A 25,935-nucleotide genomic window follows, 5' to 3' on the forward strand; every position below is an offset into this window, starting at 1 on the left:
TTCTCTTGCTTTATTAATCATAACTTGCTAAACAATCAGTGATAAAAAACAATGCTACAGGAGAAAAACAATATCCATCTAATTAAACAAAAACAACAACAAGCAATTAGCACTGTTTATGGGGCTATAAAACAAGAGATTTAAAGTGGCAGCACTTTTATCTTTCCATGTGTTAAGTGCAGCTTGGTTTTTAATGGGTTATTTGAGGAGTTAGTTGACACTTAGCTTTCAACACTGGGTTAATTTTTAAGTCATTAAATTGCATGCATGGGGTCACTATAGTTTTCACTTGATTAGAAGTCCTAAATGAAAGGATCAATAACTTTTCTAGTGCTAAGTTCTTAAATACTTTAATCCTTGCTGAATACGCTTACCAAAATACATATAGTTCAAACATGCCCTTAGGTGGGGTACTGTCAAGTAAAATGGTTTTGTATATTCCTTAGGTGTGGGCATTTCGTGCATTACCATTTTGAGTGAGTTTTGTAGAGCAGAGAAATGATGTTATCCAAAAGGACTCCTTTGTGGCCTTCATGGTTTGATTATTGTTCCCAAGGAAGATGACCTTGGAAAATGGAAGCTTGAGGTAGCGGGTAGTATCCTGAAGGTTTGTGTTTTCTTCACACTGTGAAAAAATATTAAGAACAGGAGGGAAGACCTCAGAAGAATTATAAACATTAATTTCCTCTTCTAGCATTTATGAACTGGAAATATTCCAAATAGTGTTATAAGCAGAATTTGGCTTTTCTGGAAAAGCCACCAAAAATGTGTAAAAGAATTCAGTATAGCTTTTGGATTCCCATCAATTTCAGTTGAGTTCTTAGCTCTGTTATTCCCAGTGTGCATGATGCTGTCGGGATATTGGACCACTCAAGACTCTTTTTGTCCTTGCCTAAAACCTCACTGTCTTGTTAGAAGACTTAGATTATATGTAGGCGTTAACATGATCTGAGAGATGTTGGAAATGCCAAAGAAATTTCATCGGACAATGATCGGAAGACTATTTTTTTAAAGATGCTTCTACTTCTCCACCATGCCATGTAAGAGTTGTTGAACTGTTGTTACCTTGAAAACTGCCACAGTTCTTTCAAAGTTGTCCTCTGAACGTCACATATTAGCACATACTGTGAACTGTGTATGCATGTGTGTGTGTATGTGTGTATCTTTATGTCTGTTTGTGTATGTACACTATCCATAAATAAATGTATTAAAAAGTTTTCAAAAAAAGAGAAATGAATTAATTCCTTAAATAAATCCAGGAAAACATATGCAAATAGTATGAAGAAAAGAATAAATTGCTTAAAGAAATCCAGAAAAACACGAACAGTGCAAGGAAATAAATAAAATAGTTCAAGACCTAAAAAGGGATACAGAATCGATGAGGAAAACTCACACTGAGGCAATGCTGAAAATGAAAATTTGGGGAATTAGAACAGCAATGACAGAGGAAAGCTTCACCAACAAAAGATGGAAGAAAGAATCTCAGCTGCTGAAGATATGACAGAAAATAATGGATACATTAGTCCAAGACAATGCTAAATTAAAAAATTTATTCACACAAAAATGTCCCAGGAAACCTGGGACACTATAAAAAGCAAAATCTAAGAATAATAAGAATAGAGGAGGGAGAGGAAAATCAGTTCATAGTCCAAGAAAATATTTTCAGCAAAAATCACAAAAGAATACTTTGCACTTAAAGGAGATGCCTAGAAAGTTACAAGAAGCATACAGAATACCAAATAGATTGGACCAGAAAATAATGTCTTTTTGGCACATATGGTTTGAAAGAAAATGGTCTTCAAAGGGAATGACACTATTAGGAGGTATGTCTTTGTTGGAATAGGTATGGCCTTGTGGGAGAAAGTATGACACTGTGGGGGCAGGCTTTGAGGTCTCTTATAGTCAAGATACCACCCAATGTGTTAGTTCACTTCCTGTTGCCTGCACAAGATGTAGAACTCTCAGCTTCTTCTCCAGCACCATGTCTGCCTGCATGTTGCCTTGCTTCCCCCCCCCATGATGATAATGTACTATACTTCTGAACTGTCAGTGAGCCACCCTAATTAAATGTCTTCCTTTATTGCCACGGTCATGGTGTCTCTTCACAACAATAGAAACCCTGAGATATCACATAATAATCAAAACATTAAACATACAGAACAAAAAAAAAAAAAAAAGAGTTTTAAAAGTTGCTAGAGAAAAAGATGAAGTAACATGAGAAGCAGAACTATTAGACTTAGATTTACACCTGACTTCTCAATAGGGACTCTAAAAGCCAGAAGATCCTGGGAAGATATGCTACAGACTCTACGAGACCACAGATGCTAGCCCAGACTACTATACCCAGAAAAACATTCAATCACCATTGATTGAGAAAATAAGATACTTGGGCTGGAGAGATGGCTCAGCCGTTAAAGGCTAGGCTCACAACCAAAAAACATGAGAAAATAAGATACTCGTGATAAAACCAAATCTAAGATGTAGACATACAGAGGTTGCTAAGAGAAAAACGCCAATCTAAAGAGGTTAAATACAACCATGAAAACAGGGAATAAATAATCTCAAACCAGCAAAATCAAAAGAACACACACACACACACAAACCAGCAGCACCACCAACAAAATAACAGGAATCAACAATCAGTGTTCACTGATATCTCTCAACATAATTGATTTCAATTCCCTAATAGAAAGACACAGATTAATAGAATGGATACAAAAACAGGATCTATCCTTCTGCTGCATCCAAGAAACATACCTCAACATCAAAAAAAAAAAAAAAAAAAAAAAAAAAAAAAAGACATTACCCCAGGGTAAAGAGTTAGACAAAGATATTCCTAGAAAATGTAATTAAGAAACAAGCAAGTGTGGCCATTTTAATATTTATCAAAGTAGACTTCAAACCAAAACTAGTCAAAAGAGATGGCAAAGGACACTTCATACTCATCAAAGGAAAAATCCACCAAGATGCCATTTCAATTGTTAACATCTATGCTTCAAGCATAAGGCCACTGAAGTTTCTAAAAGAAACACGACTCCAACTTAAATCACATATTGACCCTCACACACTGATAGTAGGTGATGCCAATGCCCCACTCTCACCAAGGACAGTTCATCCGGATAAAAACTAAACAGAGAAATGGTGTTAAAAACCAGATGGGCCCGACGGATATTTATAGACCATTTCACCCAAACAAAAAAATATACCTTCTTCTCTGTACCTCACAGAACTTCCTCTAAAACTGAGCACATACAAAGCAAGTCTCAACAGGAAAAAAAAAAAAAAAAAAAAAAAAAAAAAAAAAAAAAAGACTTCCCTGCATACAATTTACATACAATTCAGACCACTACAGATTAAAGGTACATATCACCAACCACAAAGTTAATAAAAAGCTCACAAAATCATGGAAACTCAACAGCTCTCTACTGAATGAAAACTAGGTCAAGACAGAAAACTGAAGGGAAAAAAAGTCATAGATTTTCTACAACCGAATGAAAATGAATACACATCATAATCAAACTATGGGACACAATGAAAGTGGTTCTAAGAGTCAAGTTCATAGCACTAAGTGCCAACCTAAAACACAGTGGAGAGATTGCAGGTGGTGATTGTGGGTGGTGGTTCACTCCCTTTAATCCCAGCACTGGGGAGGCAGAGGCAGATCTCTGTGAGTTCAAGGCCAGCCTGGTCTACAGAGTGAGTTCCAAGACAGCCAAATCTACACAGAAAGACTGTCTGGAAAAACAACTTTTAAAAAGTAACAATCAAATGACTCTTAATGATGACCTGCTATACTCATAGACTTGTGCTTTTCATCCATCACCAGAGAGGCTCCTTCCTGTAGCAGATGGGAAAAAATACAGAATATAAAAGGAATTATGGGTTTAGAGAATATAATTTCATGCCCCTACTGTAACCATCTATCTGGTGAAAGATTGTCATTTAATGTGAAATTAATAGGAGGATGTTCATAGAGCCCCACACAGCAACATTAAGATTACTTTCCACTGTCACAGGGCTAGACATGAATGCACATGATGGAGACAGGGTTGTCATCACAGCAATGCATCACACACACACACACACACACAGAGAGAGAGAGAGAGAGAGAGAGAGAGAGAGAGAGAGAGAGAGAGAGAGGAAAGAGAGAGAATTGAACATTTGCTCAATATTTCTAGTGCTAGTGTCTTGGCAACAAATAATAGTTTAATCACAGAATTCCTCTTGTACTTGAGAGCATTTTGTGTGTGTGTGTGTGTATACATATATATATATATATATATTCATAATATTTTGTTTCATTTGTATTAGTATTATGCCTGCATGTATGACTGTGTGAGGGTGTCAGATGTTGGAGTTAGACAGGTGTGAGCAGTCATGTAGGTGCTGGGAATTGAACCTGGGTCCTCTGGAGGAACAGCCAGAGCCATTTCTCCAACCCCTATATATGTATTTTTAATAAGTCCTTAGGAAACGCCTCTCTAGTGAGTTGAGACATAGAGTCAGAATATTACAAGATGTTCTTGCTAGCAAAACTGCTCTGAAACATAAGTACTTGTATTAATATAATAAACACTTCACATTCTCTTCTGCTGTCACAATTCCAAATGCTTTCTTTTTTTTTTTTTTTTTCTTCAAGATACATTGTGCAGACTGGAAGACTTCAGAAAATATATGTAGTTTAAAGAAAAATTATAAAGTAAATACTTAAGATATTTTCTTTAGAAAACTGTTTAGGCAAAGGAAGGTATTGGACTCCTACATATCTGCTTCCCACTTAATCCTTGTTGGGATCTGGACCACATCAAGCCGTGAACCTGGGCTATATAATTAGGAACATGCTCTGGTCTCCCATCTCCAGCCTGGCTTGCTTTGTGCACCTATGTAACTTTCTATGTGATGACTGTCAAATCTAGCCATTACACTCACTTCAGCTATTCCCAAACCTCTTTTTGAGGAAATTCTAGTCCTATAGAACCATCTTTAACTATAGCTCCTTTCCCTCAACTAATTGACTCTTGGCTTCTCCTAACAGCATCTTGGGATTCCTGCCTAGCTCCACTATTATTAAGGCATTGACTACTCTGTGTGGCCAAATTGCTGTACTAGATCTACTGGGTGCTGTGGTAAGTTTACTTGTGGTCCAGAAACATGGCCAGGTTAGTTCCACCTATCCACCAGCCCAGGACACTAACACCTTAGCATCCAAAGTATGGGCCATGACACCTCAATAGCTTCCTGTAGCTAAACTCTATCACATTCCAATATAAAACATAACCATCAATATGAACAACACTGTGAACACAAAAGGTATTTTAAGATATTCTATGAAGAATAGGGTAGAAAAAAAAAGACAGACTTTCAGAGACAGGCAGACAGACAGACATGGTAAAGAAAAGCATGTAAGCTTGATATCAACTTTAACCTATTTTCTAAAATTTTTAATAAAATACAAAGCGATTCTTATCACATTGTTCTTCAAGACTTTCATCATGGATAAATTAATACACAATATAGACACTGGGCATTTGAAAACTAGTGTAGGCAACACTTACAGATATTTACCAGGCACCACTAGGCACTTCATACTTACATTTTCCTTCATAGCAATCCTATAATGTGGAATATTCTGGCCAACATACTTATATGATTTGCATAATGTTGCAGTATTACCTAGTGTCAGCATCAGGATGGGAACAAAGGTTGTCTTCATAACAACCATGCCATACTGTCTTTCTCCACTTTTCTTTTATCTCAGTTTTAAATGTTGTGAAAGCAAAAGTGAACTTTGAGTTGCTTTCTTGGTAAATATGGAATGCCAGGTTAGAAAGAAAAAAACAGTCCCTTTTCTCCAAAGTTTATGTGTGCCCAACACCATGGCAGAGGGCTACAAGAGGAGTGCATAACTAAAATGATTTCACGAGGAATAAAACTTTGAGTCTTACAGTGAAATTACTAGTCTAAGTCTGGAAACATGGGGTACAAAAGGGATTGTGGGACCTGGATCTTAGGCAGAAGAAGCAGACAAGAGCGGAAGGAGCATAGCATATGAGCCTGGTAACAAAATAAAAGAATTTCATTTGATGGAAGGGACTCTAGGAAAGAAACAGGATTTGGTGGTAGAAATAAATAGAAAAAAAATTTCTAGAAATTAGGTTGTAGGATGGGGCAGACGACAGAAAGGTTTTTAGCCAAAAAAGTCTACACACTCCTACTAGGAAATGCAGAGTCCAGCATATACTCACCAGAGTGAGAACAGTTAAGTAGTAAGCTCTTTTCTTGACTGCATGGAATGAGCAGATGTTGCTCAGCCAGGGAGAAGAGGGGCCTATACTGAGAGAGTTATCTAACAGTATGGACAAAGAAAGCAAACAGGAAGCCCTAGTCACCCTTCCAGAAAAGGCTAAGAGTAAGTGAGATGTAAAGTGTGGTCGGCACTGCTAGTTACTGAACTAGAAATACGAAGCACATCACAGTCATAACTGTGTGTTTCCTTGGCTGCAAATATGCAGCATAGTCAGGAGGCTAGCTTGTCATTACAGTAAAGTTTAGCTGTACCCTCAAACTACACGTAGTAGTAAAGTGTGCATTGTTTGCATTCTGGGAAACACCCATACACCAACCCCAGGTTTTGGCAGAAGGAATGTCTTTCTCATCAAAACCAGTGTAGGAATAGAGCAAGACACTACCATCATCAGAGAATATGTGCTGTTGTGGGACACATGGACACAGCTGGAGCACTTCCCATGTTCCAGCGGACAGCTGGGAGTAGATCCATCAGGGGAGAATTCATTTTGCTGCTCTTTTAGATGCAAAACCTCCCTGAGAGATGATAATGGACGGAACCTCTGAAACTATAAGTGAGCCACCCCAATTAAATATTTTCTTTATGAGAGTTGCTGTGTGGTCATGGTGTCTCATGCCCCCCAACCACCCTCCCATCCCATTCCCCTCTCCCCACTCCACATGTAGGATGATTGCCTTCTAGGAGGGGTCATCTAAAATCTGTCAAGTCATTTGGAGTAGGGATTGGGACTTCTCTCCTGTCTCTAGGTTAAGGGAGTATCCCTCTATGGGGGATCCGTGCCCCCAAAGTCCTTTTGTGCACCAGGAATACATCCTGGTTCCATCCAAAGTCCCTTAGACTGCTCAGGCCTTCTCACTGAGACACATGTTCAGTGGGTCTGAATCAGTCCCATGCTGAATTCCCAGCTATCAGTCTGGGGGCCCATTAGCTCCTCCTTGTTCAGGTCAGCTATCTCTATGTGTTTCTGCAGTCTGGTCTTGTCCTCCCTCTCTGCATCTGGATTCCAGTTCGGCTCAGTGTTTAGTTGTGGGTGTTTGCTTCTGTTTCCATCAGCTACTAGATGAAGGCTCCATGATGGTGGATAAGTTAGTCATCTTCTCTCTCTTCTCTCGCCTATTCCTCCCCTGACTCAATCTTCCTAGTTGCCCGTGCTTTCCTCTCCTCCCCTTCTCTTTCTCCTAGTTCCCTCTCCACTCACTGCCCCCACCCCGCTGTGTCTCTTTACAGTAATAAAAAACTTGAACTAAGACAGAAGTTGGTACCAGGGTCTGGGGTATTGCTGTGATGGGCCTGACCATGTGTTTTATTGGAGGAATTTGGACTTTGGTACTTTGGGTTATAAAAAGTAATGGAATGCTTTAAGCACTACTTAATAGGACATACTAGTAGACCCATGGAAGACAGTGGTGCTAAGAGTTATTTGAACTGTAAGGGGCTCACTCAAAAGGTTTCAGAGGAGAATTTTAGCATGTTGCCTAGAGATTGTTCGTGTGATATTTTGGTGAAGAAGGGAGCTGCATTTGCCCTTGTCTGAAGAGTCTGCCTGAGGCTAAAGTGAGGAATTTTGGATTAATTCTGTAGGCAGAGGAAATCTCAAAACAGGCTAGTATAGACTCTGTCACATGGTTTTAGTGGTAACTCTAAAAATATTTATAATGAAAAGGAGCCAGCTGAGTAGGGTAAATTATAAAATGAAAGTTTTGAGGAGAAAAAAGAACACCAGGAAGTAGAATAGGGCTAAATGCTCTGTTCAAGGAATTAAGTGGATTAAGAAATGGAATAAAGGGAGTATTGATCTCAGGGCAAGATCCCACCTAGCTAAGTTTCCAACTTGTGGGAAAAAAAAAAAAACTACAGAAAAGCTTAGAGTCAGGTGTGGTAGGGCACACCTTTAAAGAAGCACTCAGAAGACGGAGGCTGTCGGATCTCCGAGTTTGAGGGCAGCCTATTCTACAGAGCTAATTTCAGGACAGCCAAGCTGATGAAGATGTAATTGAACAAAAGGGCCATGTTCCAGCCCCAACAAGCAGTAGAATTTGGCAGCTTTGGCCATGTGGTTCTGGGTTTGGAGTTAAGGATAGAAGAAAGGAATTATGGAAGGAAGCTGCTGAGGCCAGGTATGAATGGAGGCCTAGTAGAGAGGCCATTGTGTGAAGCTGTGAAGTTGAAGCCTGGATTGCCTTGGAGAACCCAAGATGTTAGAGATGCCAGCGTTTTGGGATACCTGCCCAGGAAAGCTGTTACCAGGGAGTGGAACCAGCCCAAGAGAAAGAAGTGTGTAGCAGTCAACAAAGCTGAAAGGTACTGAAGATCTGAAAAGCATTTTGACATCAGACATGGAGATACAGAGTGTAGAGATTGCCCAGCTGGTTCTTGGTCTTGCTTTGGTCCAGTATTTCCTCACTATGATTCCTTCCCTGTGTTTGAGAATGGTAGCATATATTCTTTGCTATTATATGTTAGAAGTATGGGATCTGTGTTTTGATTTTGATTTTTATGGGCAATTATAGTTAGGAGGTTGCATGAATCTCAGAAGAGACTTTGAACTTTGGACTTCAAAACGTTTTGAGCTTGTGATAGACTATGGGCCATTTTGAAGTTGGACTAATGAATTTTGTATTATGATGTTGTTACAAGCTTATGGCAGAGTGGAATGTGGTAGTTTGGATGTAATTGGCCCCGTAATCTCATAGGGAGTGGCACTATTAGGAGGTGTGGCTTTGTTGGAGTGGGTGTAGCATTATTGGAGGAAGTGAGTCAGCCAACATCCTGTTGTCTACAAGATGTAGGACTCTCAGCTCTAGCACCATGATTGCCTGCATGCCTCCATGTTCCCATCATGATGATAATGGACTGAAACTCTGCACTGTAAGCCAGCTCCAATTAAATGTTTTATGTATAAGAATTGCTGTAGTCATGGTATCTCTTCAAAGCAATAAAAACCTTAAATAAGACAGTGTACTCTTGGGAGTCTGTCATGGGACAGCATGTCCTGTGCTACCTGCCAACCATGGCCTAATATATGTGCCCCTGACCACACTGGTCAGTTATGAGTCTTCACAGAAGCTTATAAAAACCTGTCTGTTAGCAGTATTTTATTACCTAGACAGGTTTCCTGTGTTACTTGTTATTGTTTATGTAAAAGGTTATAACAAAAGGAAACAGGTGAAGAGTCTGTGGGTGCATTACAGCTTTTCAGTGTCTAAAACAACTCAAACTGCTAAAACTCACAAGTATATGCATTGCAGTATGACTGGAGCATGGGATTTTTCAGTATGAAAAGGTCTTGGAAACAACCAAGATACCTTAAATAATAATAATAATAATAATAAAAAAACCCAGTAGTGAGGCAGACTTGAATATGTCTGTGGCATCTGTTACTTGAGAGGCTGAGACAAGAAGGCTGTACTTTGAGGCCAACTTAAGGCAGCTTATCAAGACCCTTTCCAAGCATAAAAGGGGAAAGCTAGGGATGTAGCTTGATGGTACAGTGATTGCTCAGAAACGAGGACATTTTTATCCAGTGTCTGGGTAGGCAGAAGTGATATGTAGAAGTTCATACAAATGGTGGAAACAGATATGTTGGAAAACTGATGGGATAGAGGAGTGGGGACAGTGAGTGAAGACCTATTTTACATGAGCTGGGAAGGGAGAGGACATATGTGCCTGATAAAAAAAGAGGCAGAGTGCAGTGTATGTTCACATCCCCAATAAATGGCACTAGACAGGAAACAGTTACAGACACAGGGCAAGGGAGGACACGGGAAGAAAAGTCGTGGGGGCTGGAGGCAGGACTGGCTTTGGAGAGAAGGCATCTTGCCTCATTCCCTGAGACAGGAAGCAGGAAGAAAGACAAGTCTGCAGATAAGGGCTCAGGTGGCCGGAAGAGGGCACAGGAAGTTAGCAAAGTTCCTGTCTGGTGGCTTCTCTTTTCTTGAGTAGGAAAGCAGAAAGGAATCTGGGGTCAGGAGATGGTAGACTCTCCCCAGCTGGAGGAGTACTTTGGAGGAAACTGCATGCATTCTTAAACAACACATTTTATTCTGTATTTCATTTTGTAAGTATTCCCTAACAATTTCTGGGCAGTTCCTGCTTTCTGAATTTTCATGGAAATGCCTATACCAGTATACTGTGTTTCAATGGTTTTTGTTGTTGTTGTTGTTTGAGAACTGCATCTCAAAAGCAAAAGTTGTCATGACAAAGCACAGACAAAAATTTAAAAGTTTGTTTAACTTAACAAATTTTCCTCTGGGGATAAAGACTTATAAGATGTATATTAGTAGTATGTACAAAACTATTTCTAAGGTTTATTTCATCACATAATAGCAACAGAAAGGACTTTGAGATTAACACTCCACTAATGCAAACAAATTCATTTCTAAATTAAGATAAAAATAAGTCATTTAAAAAATACATTTCAGGGTTTAGGGGCTTAGTAGTTCATTTGATATTTGCCTAACATGTGCCTTACATGTAAGGAATAGATTTACTCCCAATATCAAAATATATGCAACTATACATAGGAGTGTGTGTGTGTGTGTGTGTGTGTGTGTGTGTGTGTAATGTGCCATACCAAATAGAGAACTTAAGAATAATACTTTCAGAAAGATGCTGTTTTTGTTTGACTTAAAAAAACAAAAATCAAGGTCTCGCTATGTAGAACAGGCTGATCTTGAATCCAGAGATCTGCTTGTCTGGAGTGCTGGAATTAAAGGAGTATACCTCCATGCCTGATATACAACCTAATTTTGAAGGGAGTTCAAAATAAGTCATCTTAGTCATTAGTCCTCTTTTCTAAAGTTATAAGACATGCAGTCAATAACTGTGTCCTGCTTTTGACAGCCCGTCATCAGTAGGGACTACTGGTACCTTATGCACGATGAGCTCATGTGTGCCATCTGGAAGCGTCCTCCCATCTTCCTGCATCAGGGGAACAAAAGAGAAACCAAACAACTTCTTCTCTCCTTTCTCCTTCGCTGTAAATGAGAATAATGACTTGCTTAATGAAGTACATGTTTATACAAATGACATCTTATAGAAGAAGCATGGGCATCAACGACCATAGCCCTGCCTCCTGCACACCCCAGGCCCTCCACCCAGTGGAGAGCAGCTTTTGTGGTAGGGCACCTATCTGAATCCTGCACTCATGCTTCCTAACCTTTAGGTTGTGTTCCCTGCCCAATTGTTTTACGGGACTAGATATCTGAAATTATGTTCTAAAAACTATGTGGACTGCTTTTTCTGTCTCATATCTTACCCCAGTCCCTCAATACTAAGCTCAATGAGGGGCAGAATTCTCACTTGTTTATTCTTTTCAAACAGTATCTGGGACATGGTAGGATCTCAACAAACAGTGTTTTATGAAGAAAAGAATGGCTATGAGGAGCAATGCTTTGTCTATGGCCCTAGGTTCAAGCTCTGTCCTGGTCCCTGTGTGAGGACAGTGACCTCCTTAAAACTGCTTCCCTGGCTTCTGCCAAGGCTTCTGGGAAGAAACTACAAACTGTAAGCTTCCATTAACTGTGGGTCAGCCACAGTGCTCTGCAAGACAGTGATGACGTGGGGACTTTTCAGACACCTAATTAGGACAACCTTGATGATGATGATTCTAGCTTTTATTTACAGGGAAGGGAAGGGGAATCAAGACAATTATGCAGCTTGCTCTAGATATTTCAAGTCATTCCAGGCCTGTTTCTTAGCTACTTTTCTCCAAAAACAGAACATGTGCTAAAAGGCTTTTAGTTCAACTGCATTCTCCCTGGTATGTGGGTATGTGAGCAGTAAGCGAAGGTCCAACCAGGCAGGAGCCTATGACAGCTGAAGTCTTTCTTTCTTTCTTTCTTTCTTTCTTTCTTTCTTTCTTTCTTTCTTCCTTCCTTCCTTCCTTCCTTTCTTTCTTTCTTCCTTTCTTTCTTTCTTTTATTTATTATTTTTTTATTTTACATATTGATTCCAGTTCCCTTTCCTTTCCTCCCTCCCATGCCCCCCAACCCTCTCCCATCGCACCCCATCCCCAACTCCACAGGGAGGGTGATGTGAAAGCTTTCTTTCTGCTATAAGTGTGGCAGTGGACCATCACACTTAAGCAGAACAGCTCAGCTTTGGGACACAGGGATATGCGAGCTGAGGAGTTAGATGTCCAGGGAATCTTGGACATTTCACAAAAGCTTCAGCCACTTGCTCTTCCCTAACAACTGTCCCCATCACTTGATGAAGGGGGTGTCCAACCCCTAACAGGAGGACATTACTGGATATGTGAACTCATTGAATGTGTGCTTCAGAAGGAGATTTCCTTTCAAATTAATTAATTTTGGCTCTAGAGAGAAAGTGGGAAAAGACTGATGTTTCCAAAAGCTACTCAAAATCACAGCAGAAGTTCCTAGGGTGAGGTTTCACCACAACAGTATGGCAGTTCATGATTCAGCAGATTTGTTTGGAAATAAACCTTGAACCTTATTTGACTATCTTTTTAAATGTACTTTGTGATATTCAATTAAAAAACAAATAATAAAGATTCTGTGGCAAGTAAAATTAGTAAAGGTAAGAAACAAAACAATAGCTTTCTCAAATTAGCCTTGTATTACAAAATAAAACATTGATGTTTAAGATTGTGGCCACTTGTCCTAGGTTATACAGTTGGCATCAGTGAGTTGAATGGACTGAACAGACATCTGCATACTACGATACTTTTTACTAACAAAATACCATAAGTTCATGGTCACTTCCTCCTAACTTTCCAGGTCATTCTTTTTAGTAGTATTCTGCAATAATTCTTCCTCCTGGAGCTCATTCATGCACCAACCCTACTTCCTATTTCTGTGTCTGCCATTCATATTGCCTTCTAAATCTTTTGGCTTTTGGCTCCCCACTTCCATTTTAACTCTGTCCTGGTCAAATCTGACTTCTAGTTCATTCCATGCAAACTAGACTGATCCACTTTAATTACTGGATGGTGACCCAGGTCAGCTGGACAAGCCTTCTCCATTTCCCTAAACAAGTGTCACATTTCCTAGCCCTACCCCATGGAAACCACTGAAACCACTGAGCACTTTACCATCTCCCTTCTTTCACCTTTTCCAGCTGTTGTATACCTGAAATCATACAGCATTTGTTCTCTTCAGATCGGCTTTGTTCACTTTGTGGTATTCACTTAAGAGTCTTTCATGTACCTGCATACTTCCTATACATGCACAAATTGATGGCCCATCTACTTTTATTTTTTGAAACTGAACTATAATTACATAACTTTTTTCTTTTCCTACCCTTACCTATAACTAATACTTGGTATTAGATAACCAACTGGTGTATGTGTGTGGGGGGTTTGCTCTTCCCTTGGGAAGACTCTTTCTCCTACTCTCAGCATTGTTAGTTGCCTGCAGTTCTTTAGGACTGGGCCCTGTGAGATTTTCTTCTCCCATGTTAGCATGTCTACTGGTACAGTCCTTTTCCAGGTCTTGTTTAGTGTTGATGACACTTTATGTGTACTTAATGCCTCTTTGCAAGATGGAGACCACTGGAGAGAATCACAACAGATCAAAAATGCAGAGAACATGTGACCTTACATACCCAGGCTCAATGAATACATCTACAACATAACTCTCATACTCAAGGCTTAAGGATCATAATGTAAGAGGCAGCAGAGATACTTTAAGAGCAAGAACAGGAAGTATGCTGTGAGACCGTGTCTCCTTGAAATGTCAGAAAAATATCACCAGTGAAGTCATAAGCATGGCTGCCACTGATTTTTAAGTGTAGACTATTATTCCACTGTCCATGTGTACCAAAGTTTAATTATGCATTTACCCACCAAAGAACATGTTGGTTGTTGGACGATCAGGATACATCTGTTCTAACATCTGTGAACAGGTTTTTGTGTGGACATAAGTTTTAAACTCCTTTGGGTAAATAATCACAGACACACAACCGCTAGAACGTTTGGTAAGCTGAGCCTCCTCTGTAAGATAGCAGTGTACTGCCTTGCAGGCTTAGTTTAGCATTGATGAATGAATGAATACTATTGCTCCTCAGTGCAGCCAGGATTTGTGTTGCCAGGAGTTTGGTTATTCTCAAAGGTGTATGGTGGTACATGAATATCATTTAAATGTATAATTCTATGATGACATATGATGTCATATATCTTTTGTATGCTTATTAGCTGGCTGTATAAATCTCAAAGGTCTCATGCCTATATTTTCACTGTTTTAGTATTATTGTGTCTCAAGAGTTCTTTGCATTTTGGATCACAGTCCTTAATCAGGTAGGCCTTTATCAAATACTTTCTTCTAATGTGTGGCTTATCTTTTAACTACTCAGATCATGCCTTTTGCAAACAGAAAAATACATTCATATTTTTATTAAAAATTTTCAAACAATATATTTGAGTCATAGTCTCATAACATCCCAGATGTTCTCTACCTCCCTACTCACCCCAACTCCATGTTCTTTTTCTCTCAAAAGCACCCACAAAAACAGGAAAAATAAGAAAAGCAAAAATTAAAAAACAAAACAAAACAAAAAACCAGAAATAGAGACTATCAGACAAAATATACCAAAAGGCACATGTGCAACACACACACACACACACACACACACAGAGAGAGAGAGAGAGAGAGAGAGAGAGAGAGAGAGAGAGAGAGAGAGAGAGAGAGAGAGAGTCCATTTTGTATAGGAGAACTACTCCTGGGTTTGGGGCCTGACTTGGAGTGTGTTTATGTCCAATGATATGCCATTGGAGAAAACTGATTTTTCCCTTTCCCTTTCCCAGCAGGTAACAATTGCAAATAGTTTCTTGGCTAGGGTTGGGGCTTTGTGTACACTTCCTCTTTTCAGGTCTGAGATTCAGTTTGGTTTGAACTTGTGCAGGTCTTTTGCTTACATCAGTTCTGTTATGTCTGGAAGATGCTCTTTCGTCGGAGTCATCCACCACCTCCAGTTCTTACAGTCTTTCTGCCTCCTCTTCCTAACAGATCCCTGACCCTTAGAGGAAGGAATGAGATGAAGACATTCCAATTCAATCATAAACTTTGTATGGAGTGATAATTGTAAAAATAAAGATGTTCTTTAACTGATTTGTAAAAAAAAAAAAAAAAAAACAAAACATTCCAATTCGCACTGAGCATTCCAAAGTCTCATTCTCTGTGCACTGTCCAGTTGGGAATCTCTTTGTTAATTACCATCTACTACAAGAAGAAGCTTCAGCTTCAGATAGGTGTTAAGCAATGCTCAACTGAGTCCCAGCCTGGTGTGGCTACTTGGATCACTGGTAGAGAGCTTCTGTTGGTGCGTGGAGCCACAAAGGACTGGAGATGGACAAGAAGGAATGGGTAAAGGGGCCACCAGGAAGAACTTAGAGATCTTGTGTCTGTACCAAGAGGCCCAAGACCTTCGGAAAAGAGATGTTTAACTTTAATGACCTCCAGCTTATCATTTTTTTCCTTTCATGGATCTATTCCTGTCTACAAAAAGTCATTGCCAAACCCATGACCACCTAAATTTTCTTCTATATTATCTTCTAGGAAACTGGAAGTTTCATGGTTTACTGTTATACTTACTATTCATTTTGAGTTGATTTTTCAAAAGAATAGAAGGCATGTAGCTAGATTTTAATTTTACCTGTGGTTGACCAGAGTGCCATTTGTTGAAAAGCCTCTGTACCTCCATGGGACTTGACTTGACTTCTCTGTCAAAGATCTTTTGACTATCTTACATCCATCTATAGCTGGGCTCTCTGGTATGCCCCACTGATATTTTATCTAGTCCTTCACAATAGCATATCATGTTGATTATTGCAGTTTATCTAGAATTTACTATATAGTCCAGATGATCTTGAACTTCTTATTCTACCACCTCTACTTCCTGAGTGCTGGAATTAGAGGCTGATTCCTCCATCTGCTTTTTTATAGTGCTGGGTCTCTCTGCACACCAGGCAAACACTCTTCCAACTGAGACACATCTCCAGCCTCACCCCACCTTAAAGTCATGCAATGTCATCCATTCCCCTAACTCTATCTCTTTTACATTGGCTATGCTGGATCTTTCACTTTTTTTCTATCAACTTTAAAATATTTTTTGTTTTAATTCATTAAAAAAAATTTGCTGGGACTTTTCTTACTAGGACTGCATTGGACCTACCAATTCAGTTAGGAAGACGTGACATCTTGAAAATACTGAGTTATTCCACCTACAAACGCGATTCTTTAACTACGTAAGTTCTCAAATGATTTGTCTGTGTTTATTGCATTCCCTTTCCTTTCCTTCTCCATCCTTTAACTCACATCCATCACTACAAATCCACCCAAACTGCTTGTCAGGTCCAGTGATTTCTATGATATTAAGTAAAACAGTAATTTCTCCGTCTTCATCTCATGTATCATTAGCAGCTGACATATCTGATCAATTCTCTCTTGCAAAAAAAAAAAAGCTTTACTTTAGTCACCTGGATTCCTTGACTGTCCTTCAACCCCTGGTCTAGTCCTTCTCAAGGTCACTAGATAGCTTCTCATTTCCCCGGATGTAAATGTGCTCTATAGAGATTAATTCTTGGACTTCCTTCTGCTATCGAAGTTACTACTCAAGAATTATACCCAGTCTTGTGCCTTTAAAAATATCAAAATGGAAGCTGTGCTGGAGCTGGATGAAGTTGGATCACACCAGCTGGAAATGGACATCTTTGTTACAGTCATGTTAGTGCTTAAAAGTTGGAACAATACCATGGAAATTATCCAATGTTACAGGTCAGGGGTAACCCTGCCCTAAGTACTGCCTATTAAATATTCATAACAGGTCACTAACCTACATGTTCTCAATTCCTAATTTAAGTTTTCAACCCAGATCTTATTCATTTCCCGTTGATACCTTGCATGTGTAGTGATGTCAGATATTTAAGATGTAAAGTTTGATTTCTGCCATCCACCCCAAACATATATATGGTTCCTGTTGTTTTCCCACTTCATTAAATGAACATATGAAATATATAGTTTTCCCAATAATATGAACCCACGGTAATCTTTATTTTATTTTATTTTATTTTGGATTCAATGGTGAGTTTAGTTTGATAGGGTGTGGAATTTGTAGGCTTATCTGCTTTGAAGACAGTGAGTACAAATAATTTATGGCTGCAGGGAGACTGAACCAGGGACAAGCATTTGGAGTTACATATGCATATGAGCTATGTGAGTATACACTTAGATGCTGCCAGGGGTGGGTTAGGGTGTTAAAAAATTGAAAAAAATCATGGGGTGTGGAATGTACCCCACTTAGGGATAAATCAACATTTGGGAGTAGGAAGTAGTAATAAAGGGTTTGAAGTGTACCTTAGCCCCTCTAAAGGCATTATTTGTAGCTACTTAAATTTCTTTTGTTGTTAAGACAGAGTCTCAGTCTATAGTTCATATTAGCCTCAAGCTCAGGATCCTGCCTCAACCTCCTAAGTTCTGGGTTTACTGGCATACACTACCATGGTAATCTTTATAATTTATCTTAGTAAAATATAAAGACAGACACATGGATGTTATCAACTTTCACATGTGATTTTTTTTCTTACTAAGTTCAGAATGTCTGTCTTTCTTTTCACATAAAACATGTAACTTATTAACATATATAAGTCACCAGCATCACTATTCTTACATTTAGGGACCATCAGTAAGTAAAATAAAGGTCAACTGAACACAAGCACTGTGATATCTCAGCAGCTGCTGGGATAACTGTGATAGCTTGGTATTACACACAGCACAGATGCAGGGGACAAAGAAATGATTTATAACTCAGGTTGGACAGAGTGTGACAGTGTAAGATTTCTCCAATATATTCAGAAAGGTATGTAATGTAAAACTTTAGAGTGGTTTATTCTGGAATTTTCTATTTAAAGGTTGGCCAGAATGAAGTAAAAGTATGAGAAGTAAGCATGAAAATAAGGGGAGACCATAGCCTTTCCCATCCACTGGTCATCTGTCTGCCCTACTTCTCCAAGTACAAGCTCAGTGAGAGCAGGAACTTTGCTGTGTTCAGGGATGTGGTCCTAGCACCCAGAAAAGTGGTTAGCCCACAGTAGGCACTCGATTTTATGAATAAACAATTCATTTTTATGAACAAATGTTGGAGAATACACATAGGAATATTTGGTGCTTGTGTGATAAAATCATTTCACTAGGCATTTACATTCTATGGGATTATGGGATTTTTTCCCCCCTTTTTCCTGCAGCTAGTTCTTCTGAATTAAAACAACAAAAGAAATCTGAGTCATGTTTTAAGTACAAAGCCGAGAGGGCAGAAACTGAAGAGATTTTTAGTAAAAACAGCCTTTGCTTTGCTTTCCAAGCTGTGCATACTAATGCTAACTATAATGCTCTCGAATGCCTTTTCACTTTGTCCTTTACTTGCCTCCACCTTCCTCTTATGTGGGACTCAAAGCAAAGGGCAGGTCCAAGTTAGAGTACAAGTTAGAGATACAAGAAAGCCCGGCAAATAGAACAGCACAAGAGCACCACCCTGTCTGCACCCCTCCCCGTGCCCACCCCAGTCATTTCCTGGGACTCTCCTGGGAATCAGAAATTAGGAACTTGCTCCTCGTCTCCCTGTATTATTTAAACACTGTTATAAGCCCAATTTACAGACTTCTGAGCCAATTCTGAAAAACGTGGCAGAGCTCTGATGACAGACACAGTCCCTCTGCCTGAAGCTCAGACAAGTGCAGAGCCATTTAGAGGAGGTCATCACATATCTGTTGGTAGTGCCCTCCTTCCCGGAGAACTGGAGAAGAACCCCTGTATTTGCAGTATGTGAGCCTCCTGTGCCACTTGCTTGTTATTCTGCTCCCAAAGCAAGATTTGCTAGAACCTTTCTAATCTGGTAGTGTGTACACTCCCGAAGCACAGGATGTGTCAGAGACCAGACAGACTCTAGAGCTAAAAGAGGCAGAAAATGGGCTTGAGAAGCTAGTAAAGAACTGAATAGAACCAAAGACGGGACCAATAGTGTCCACAAGGACAAGGCAGCACATTGCTGTCTCAAGCTGTTCAAGTCTGTAAAATGAGATAACTGTTTTATTTTACCTGCAAAGCCTCTCCCTGATTACTTTACATGACTATCATTTCAGCATCACCCAGAAATGTACAATGATACAGATGTGCACAAATCAACACAAACCCCAGATTCACCAACACCTTCCAATAGCTTCACATGTCCAGAAAATTCCAAAGGGGCTTCTCTGAGCAGAGTCATCTTCCTGGAGGCCAGGATTGTCCAAGCCCACCAGACAAGTGTAGTTTTTCTAATGCTGTGTCTCCCCCTTCTGTTCAAATTTTCTAGGTTGTACATGATGAACTGGATTTTAATGAGAATACCAAATTACAGAGAGTCCCTGAGCTGCCCTTGTTTTTAAATTCTTTTCCTTCTTTTCTGTTTTCATAGTTTCTCCAGGAGTTAACCCCCTCACTTCCAGGACTCCCACTGCCTATCCTCTTCCTTCCTATGTCATCCTTTGTGTAGATTTGCCCACAGTAAGCCCAGGACCAGCCCCAAGCCCCAAAGCTGCCCACTCCCACACTTACTGGAACAATGCCGGAACTCAAAGCGGATGTGGGATCCCCGGAATTTATCCACAGGAATAGGAAGTTTCAGCAGCTCCGACCACCTGGGACTGTTGTTATGATAGAGCACAAAGGAGTGGTACTCACTAGCTGGTGGCTCTCCAGAGCCAAAGGAGATAAAATCCTAACAAAGAAACATGGAAGTTAGTCAGCTTCATTTAGACTTGTCTGCAAGGGGCAGAGCATTCACTGCTGACTGCCTGCTCCCCAAAAAACATTCCACGGGACATTATCTCCCTATGTTTGTGTGTTTGCTCTACCTAGTGAGGTGACTGTTTTGATTCTGAGCCTGTTGTTTAAGGCCTATGGTATCAAGGGTGGGCTCTGATGATGTGAGATTTCAACTCTCAGAAACCAAGTTCTGAGCCCACTGAGGTTAGAGTCTCTTCTGGGATCCAGTGGTGGTCATGAATGCCCAGTGTAGCTTTTAGAACAGTGGTTATCAACCTATGGTTCGGGAGCCTTTCACAGGGGTTGCCTAAGACCATCAGAAAACATAAGTATTTACATTACAATTCATAACAGTAGCAAAATGACAGTTATGAAGCAGCAACAAGAGTAATTTTATGGTTGGAGTCACCACAACATGAGGAACTACATTAAGGGTTGCAGCATTAAGAAGTTTGAGAACCACTGCTTTAGAACAGACATACTTCTCCATCCAGCTGTGTTCACAGAAAACACTTCTTCCAAGAGTGGGTCTGTTATTGCTTGCCCAACTGACAAACAGTACCAAACTCTACTTTGACTTAAAAAAAAAAAAAAAAATTACACAACTAAATGTGGTAGTTTTTTGTTTCTCCAATTGCCAGAGCAAAAAAGTAAGAAAAACTTAGATGATATTAAAATACTGTATTTACAGAATGACTGCTGTAATAAAATTACTGATATACATAGTCAGCAAAATGTAAAGACCTTTTTTGGTTTTCTAATTTCTTTTCGGTGAAGGGTTTTAATGAACTTTAAAAAAAGAAGAAGAAAACTATGCAGGGTTAGAAAAGAAAACAACTCAGAAACTAAACGATCACAATTAAAGATGCAGCCAAAGCAAGTGTTCATACCAAAGAGCATCTAGAATTAACATACCTTTAAGGGCTGCCCATTACTATCTACAATGAACATTGTCACTTCCACATTTCTGGCCACACTCTTCCCTCCTTTCTCAAATTCTCCCCTTTCTATGGTGATGTATAGATCATTCCTCATTTCACCTATTGAAAAGTAAAAAATTTTACATCTATTAGAACATGTAGTATTCTACCAAAAGAAACTTTAGTTTATAAAAATATGTGGTTATGGTTACATGACTAGTATAAAAGTCTCCACACATTCACAGTTTTATAAAATGGTCTTTACCCTAGCTGCCAATACTGGAGGAGGGCACAAGCTAGCTTCCGTAAATTCGGTGCTGCAGCATAGCCAATGTGCATTTAGGAGACCAATGGGATGGCTGAGTAAGAGTGACTTGTCATGCCACCATTTCCCAATATTTCCTTCATTTCATTTACGAGGTGTGACTGCAAAAATGACAGCCCAGCAGCGGTAGGCCCACAGACGCCTGTACTGTTATTTTTACAGTCACACAGATCTTTAGAGAGAAGAAATGCCTAAGCGGAATAAGATGGCAGGACCTGCAAAGAGTCCAGTTACATAAATCTTTTCCAAAATCCATGGACAAAATTATCTCACTGCTGAAAGCATCCAGATTATTGCTTTGCGAACATATGTAGAATAACTCAGTCACACACTTAAACCCAACTTAGTATTTCATATCATCAAACTATAAAACAAATGAGAAAGATTCAAATGTTCTTAAGATACACACAAAGCATCTGTATTTTTATGGTTGGTGATTTAGACAGCCGGGGTGTCAGTTAATATTACCCCTTTCTTACTACTCCAGGAACTACAAACTGAAGCCAGCGAGAGAACTTCAAAAGAAAGAACCGAGAGTGAATCAGTCGGCAAAGCATCATTATTGGAGACCAGGATGGGCTGGTATCTCAGCTTGCTTAATGGAACTTTCAAACATTTGATGAATAGAATGGAATATTGTTTTTTAATTAAAAACAAAACAAACAAAAAACAAAACAAACAAACAAACAACAACAAAACAAAAATAAAAACCTCTTCTAAGGAAGCAAACCACCAGAAGGAAAAACAGTAACACATATATTGGCAGCTTGGAGTTCTGTAAAATTTCCTGGTGAGAGCTGTTAGACAAAGTTGTCCTAGCTTTCTTCCAGTACCAGGGGCAGGCACTGTGTCTAGTCAACTTCCTCCACAAAGGCAATTGCTCATGTTAGTCCCCTTGCTGACTTGGACACAGACAGGCATAATGCAGATGAACTGTGTAAGGTCTAAGATGTATTAAATCTTAATTCCCCTTTAACAGAGTACATAAAACATCCATTAGTGGAACAGTTGGTACAGAGGTCTCATGAATTTTAGAATTTTCACACAGCTTATAAAGCTCAACATTGCAAAACAATGAATTTACAAATACTGGAGAAAAGCAACACATTTCAACACATTAGCAGGGGCTGGTAGTACACACTTTTAATCTAAGCACTTGGGATGCAGACATAAGTGGATTTCTGTGAGTTCAAGACCAGCATGGTCTACATAGCAAGTTCTGGGCCAACCAAGGCTACAACAGTGAGATTTTACCCCCACCTCTGATTATATTCTTTCAAAGTTTTTTGTTGTAATCACTTCCATGCCTTTTACTTTCTAGTCAGTGGCTCAAAAATTTCACAAGTTTACAAGCTCTTTCATAGCTGATCTTATAACAATGAAGATGTGCCTTAGTATTCATTAGAGATTGGTTCCAGGGACTCTCATAGATAGCAAAATCCACAAATGCTCAAGTTCCTTATACTACTATAGAACTGATACACATCTCCTCACACATTTGAAATCATGTCTGTCCCACTTTCATCAACGTCATGTACAGAGCTGCTATACTGCATCATTTAGAGAACAACAAAGAGCAAGGAAACAGGTTTGTCCATACTGAATGTTTTCAATCCTCGGCTCACTGAACCTGAGGAAATGCTAGCTATGCATACTCTACACACATACACTAACATTGCTTTAATGATATTTATTTTAGAAATTCCATCACAGAGTCCACAACGAAGGAACTGATTTTTGTCTGAATCAAGATGACTGACACAAAGAGCTAGGATGCTAGTGTGCAGTGCACATTTGTTTATTGAGCATGTGGAAGGTCATTTGGAAAACAATTTCCCCACTAGAAGGATTTGCAAACAAGATATCAACATTCAAACCAAGATACTTAAAAGATGTGAGTTAACAGTTTTCGTGCTTCATGGAAAAGGTAAAACTTCTCAGAGACTATGACCCACAGGCTGACAAATGGGGGTTTTTACCTTGAGAATGCCTGATAGAGAGTGACCAGCCTTTCCAACCCACAGAAGGGTTTACTATCCCAAAGAAATGACAGAATGCTTTCTGCTCTCCTCTGTTGGAAGGCCATGGACACTCCAATTTGAGCAATGTGAGAGGGGTGAGGGAGGTTTGGAAGGTTTGCTCTATGTCTCTATGGAGAAGGTAGGCTCATAGGATGGAAGGTCAAGAGATATGCTACCAGTATTACATAATTCTCTTTCCACTATTCACAAAGGTGTGTGAGCACTTCCTATGTGCAGATACATTATTCTAGACACAGTAAATGCCACAGTGAACAGAGGAGAAGATCTGTAGTTAGTGAGTTAGGTTTCTGTGTGCATGTTGTATGAAGTGAATTCATGTGTGTATCTGTGTATGCATGCTATGCATGCTTGGAAGCTAGACATTGATGTTAGGCATCTTCCTCTACTACTCTTCCTCTTATATTTGAGATTGGGTGTCCCACTGAATCCAGAGCTGCTGCTTTAGCAACCATAACTGCTCAGCATGTCATCCTGTCTGCATGCCCAGTACAGGGGTTATGCATGCCTGTCACCAAGCCTGGCTTTTATGTAGGTGCTGGGGATCTGAATTCCTTACACTTCTACAGCACAAATTGGGCTTACAGATCATCTCCTTAGCCCCAGTGAATCATAGCTATAAAAATAAGTAAAATGTGAAGCATATTTATTGATGGTTAGTATTGTGCATTAAAAGAAAGATGAAAAAAGAGAGGTAGACAGTACTCACTGGGGACAGAAGAATGAGAATTTAAACAGGCCGTAAGAAGGCCCTTGTGAGAGCAAAGTAGAGTGGTATATTTCAACAAAGGAACAAGGTAATAAAAGACATTAGATATTTAAGTCAATTCTCAAATGACAGAATTCATGATATCTGGATTCTTCTCTCTTTTTACAGTTAAATGCTGAGTTCAGATATGTCTAATGCCTGTGGGTTATAAGACAATCATAATAAGGAGATCAAGACTCTGTTCCCCTCTTTGCCACTGTTATCCTGTAAACTAAGTCTAGACAGGACAATAAAAACTTCTGGAACTCTGGTTTCTGTGTTATTAAGATAGTGGAGAAGTAAAGGTAGAGGTGAAGAGAAGAATGTATTAGACAGGATGCTTTAAAAACATCAAGATTGGTCTGGAGAGATAGCTCACCCATTAAGAGCACTGACTGCTCTTCCAACAGGACCTAGGTTCAAATCCCAGCATCCACATGGCAGTTCAAAACTAACTGTAACTCTGGTTCCAGGGCATCTGATACCTTCATACCAATGCGTATAAAATAGAGTTATTGTTGTTTTTTTAAGACAAAACCCATTAATATTATTATGAAACTTCAAAATTATTATTATTATTATTATTATTATTATTATTATTATTATTTTTAAGGGGGCATACCATGCTGAACATGTGAAGTTCAGAGGACAATCTTTTGGATGAGTTCTGTCCTTCTACCTTTAATGGATTCTAAGGATGGAGTTCAGGTCATTGGCCTTCATATAATAAGCACATTCACCCTCTGAGCCATCTTGCTAGCCCCTATGATGCCTTTGTTATAATGCTGTCTCTATGACTTATAAAAGAACTGCAATAGAGTACATTCATACTTTAGCAGACCAAACTGGTCAAAAGTCTAGCATGGATGGGGGCTTCTCCCTGTTGCATTGGAGGAGCTGTCAGCAATTGATGGCTGCTGAGAGAGTAAGGGTCACTGTCTTTTAGGGTCATGGCTCCTGGTAGGTTGCACATGCCCCAGTGAATGACCCTACACCCATGTATATATGGGCAGCATGGAATGGATTCATGAGGTTATTAATTAAAAATCAAAATGAAAACAGAACATGAATTTGGGAGGGAACAAGGTAGGGACACTAGAGGGAGTAAGAGGAAAGTAGTAGTAGGTGGATGTGATTAATATATATTCTGTAAACGTTTGACACTGTCAATGAACAAAAAACTCTACTTAAAAAAAAATAAGAAACAAAGCAGGGAAAAACCTTATCCACATGCTTTAATATTCTGTTCTCCACTGTCACCAGTCCTGTAACATCCTCCTCATCTTCTGCAGGGTCTTTAGACTAAACAAGATTCCTTTGCAAAGAGAACATAGGGTGAGAAGAGGATGTCTTCTGCTGGCATTCTACATATGCCTCCCCCAGGAATTCTGCAGCTTGCTATGGTTCAATACCACAAGGTGCCACATTTTCCTGAACTACGCAGAAGGAGAAGGTTGAAATTAGTGCTAATTAAAATCAATGTATTTGAGGACGCTGGTGAAAACTGCTAAGCCCAACTGGTGTTAGGAAAGCATCTTGGGTAATTATGAGACAAGCTATAATGTATAAAATGGAGTCACAGTGCCAGTGTGAGGAGCTATTTTTGTGACAATGTTTATTAACACTGCACATGTCTTAGGTTCATTACTCTGCAACTTTGATGTGTATGACACTCTCCTCATTAGCAGGCCTACTGGCTTGGAAGCCTACGCACACCTAGAGAGTTCTCAAAATATTGTAGGCAAGATGAAGATAAGGTCGTATCAGTGGGAACAAAGAGAATGCATGTGCCACCACCACTCCCAGTCCTATGGAAAAATTTCAAAATTCCAAAACACT

The 25,935-nt window shown here is 39.5% G+C and overlaps 1 protein-coding gene across 4 annotated transcripts in view; it reads right to left on the reverse strand.

Moving 5' to 3' along the window:
• The window catches only part of Dock4 (dedicator of cytokinesis 4), a 396,469-nt gene that overhangs the window by 124,528 nt on the left and 246,006 nt on the right, over window positions 1–25,935 (reverse strand). For all 4 annotated transcript variants that reach the window (XM_051175069.1, XM_051175070.1, XM_051175068.1 and 1 more), the window contains exons 14-17: window positions 20,980–21,104; window positions 19,855–20,017; window positions 11,177–11,283; window positions 469–625 (exon numbers count right to left, since the gene is read on the reverse strand). In XM_051175069.1, the coding sequence (XP_051031026.1) occupies window positions 469–625; window positions 11,177–11,283; window positions 19,855–20,017; window positions 20,980–21,104 (552 nt within the window). The remainder of the gene's footprint in view (window positions 1–468; window positions 626–11,176; window positions 11,284–19,854; window positions 20,018–20,979; window positions 21,105–25,935) is intronic.

This window comes from Phodopus roborovskii, unplaced genomic scaffold (genome assembly GCF_943737965.1).
Source record: "Phodopus roborovskii unplaced genomic scaffold, PHOROB, whole genome shotgun sequence".
In the NCBI taxonomy this organism is placed as follows: domain Eukaryota; kingdom Metazoa; phylum Chordata; class Mammalia; order Rodentia; family Cricetidae; genus Phodopus; species Phodopus roborovskii.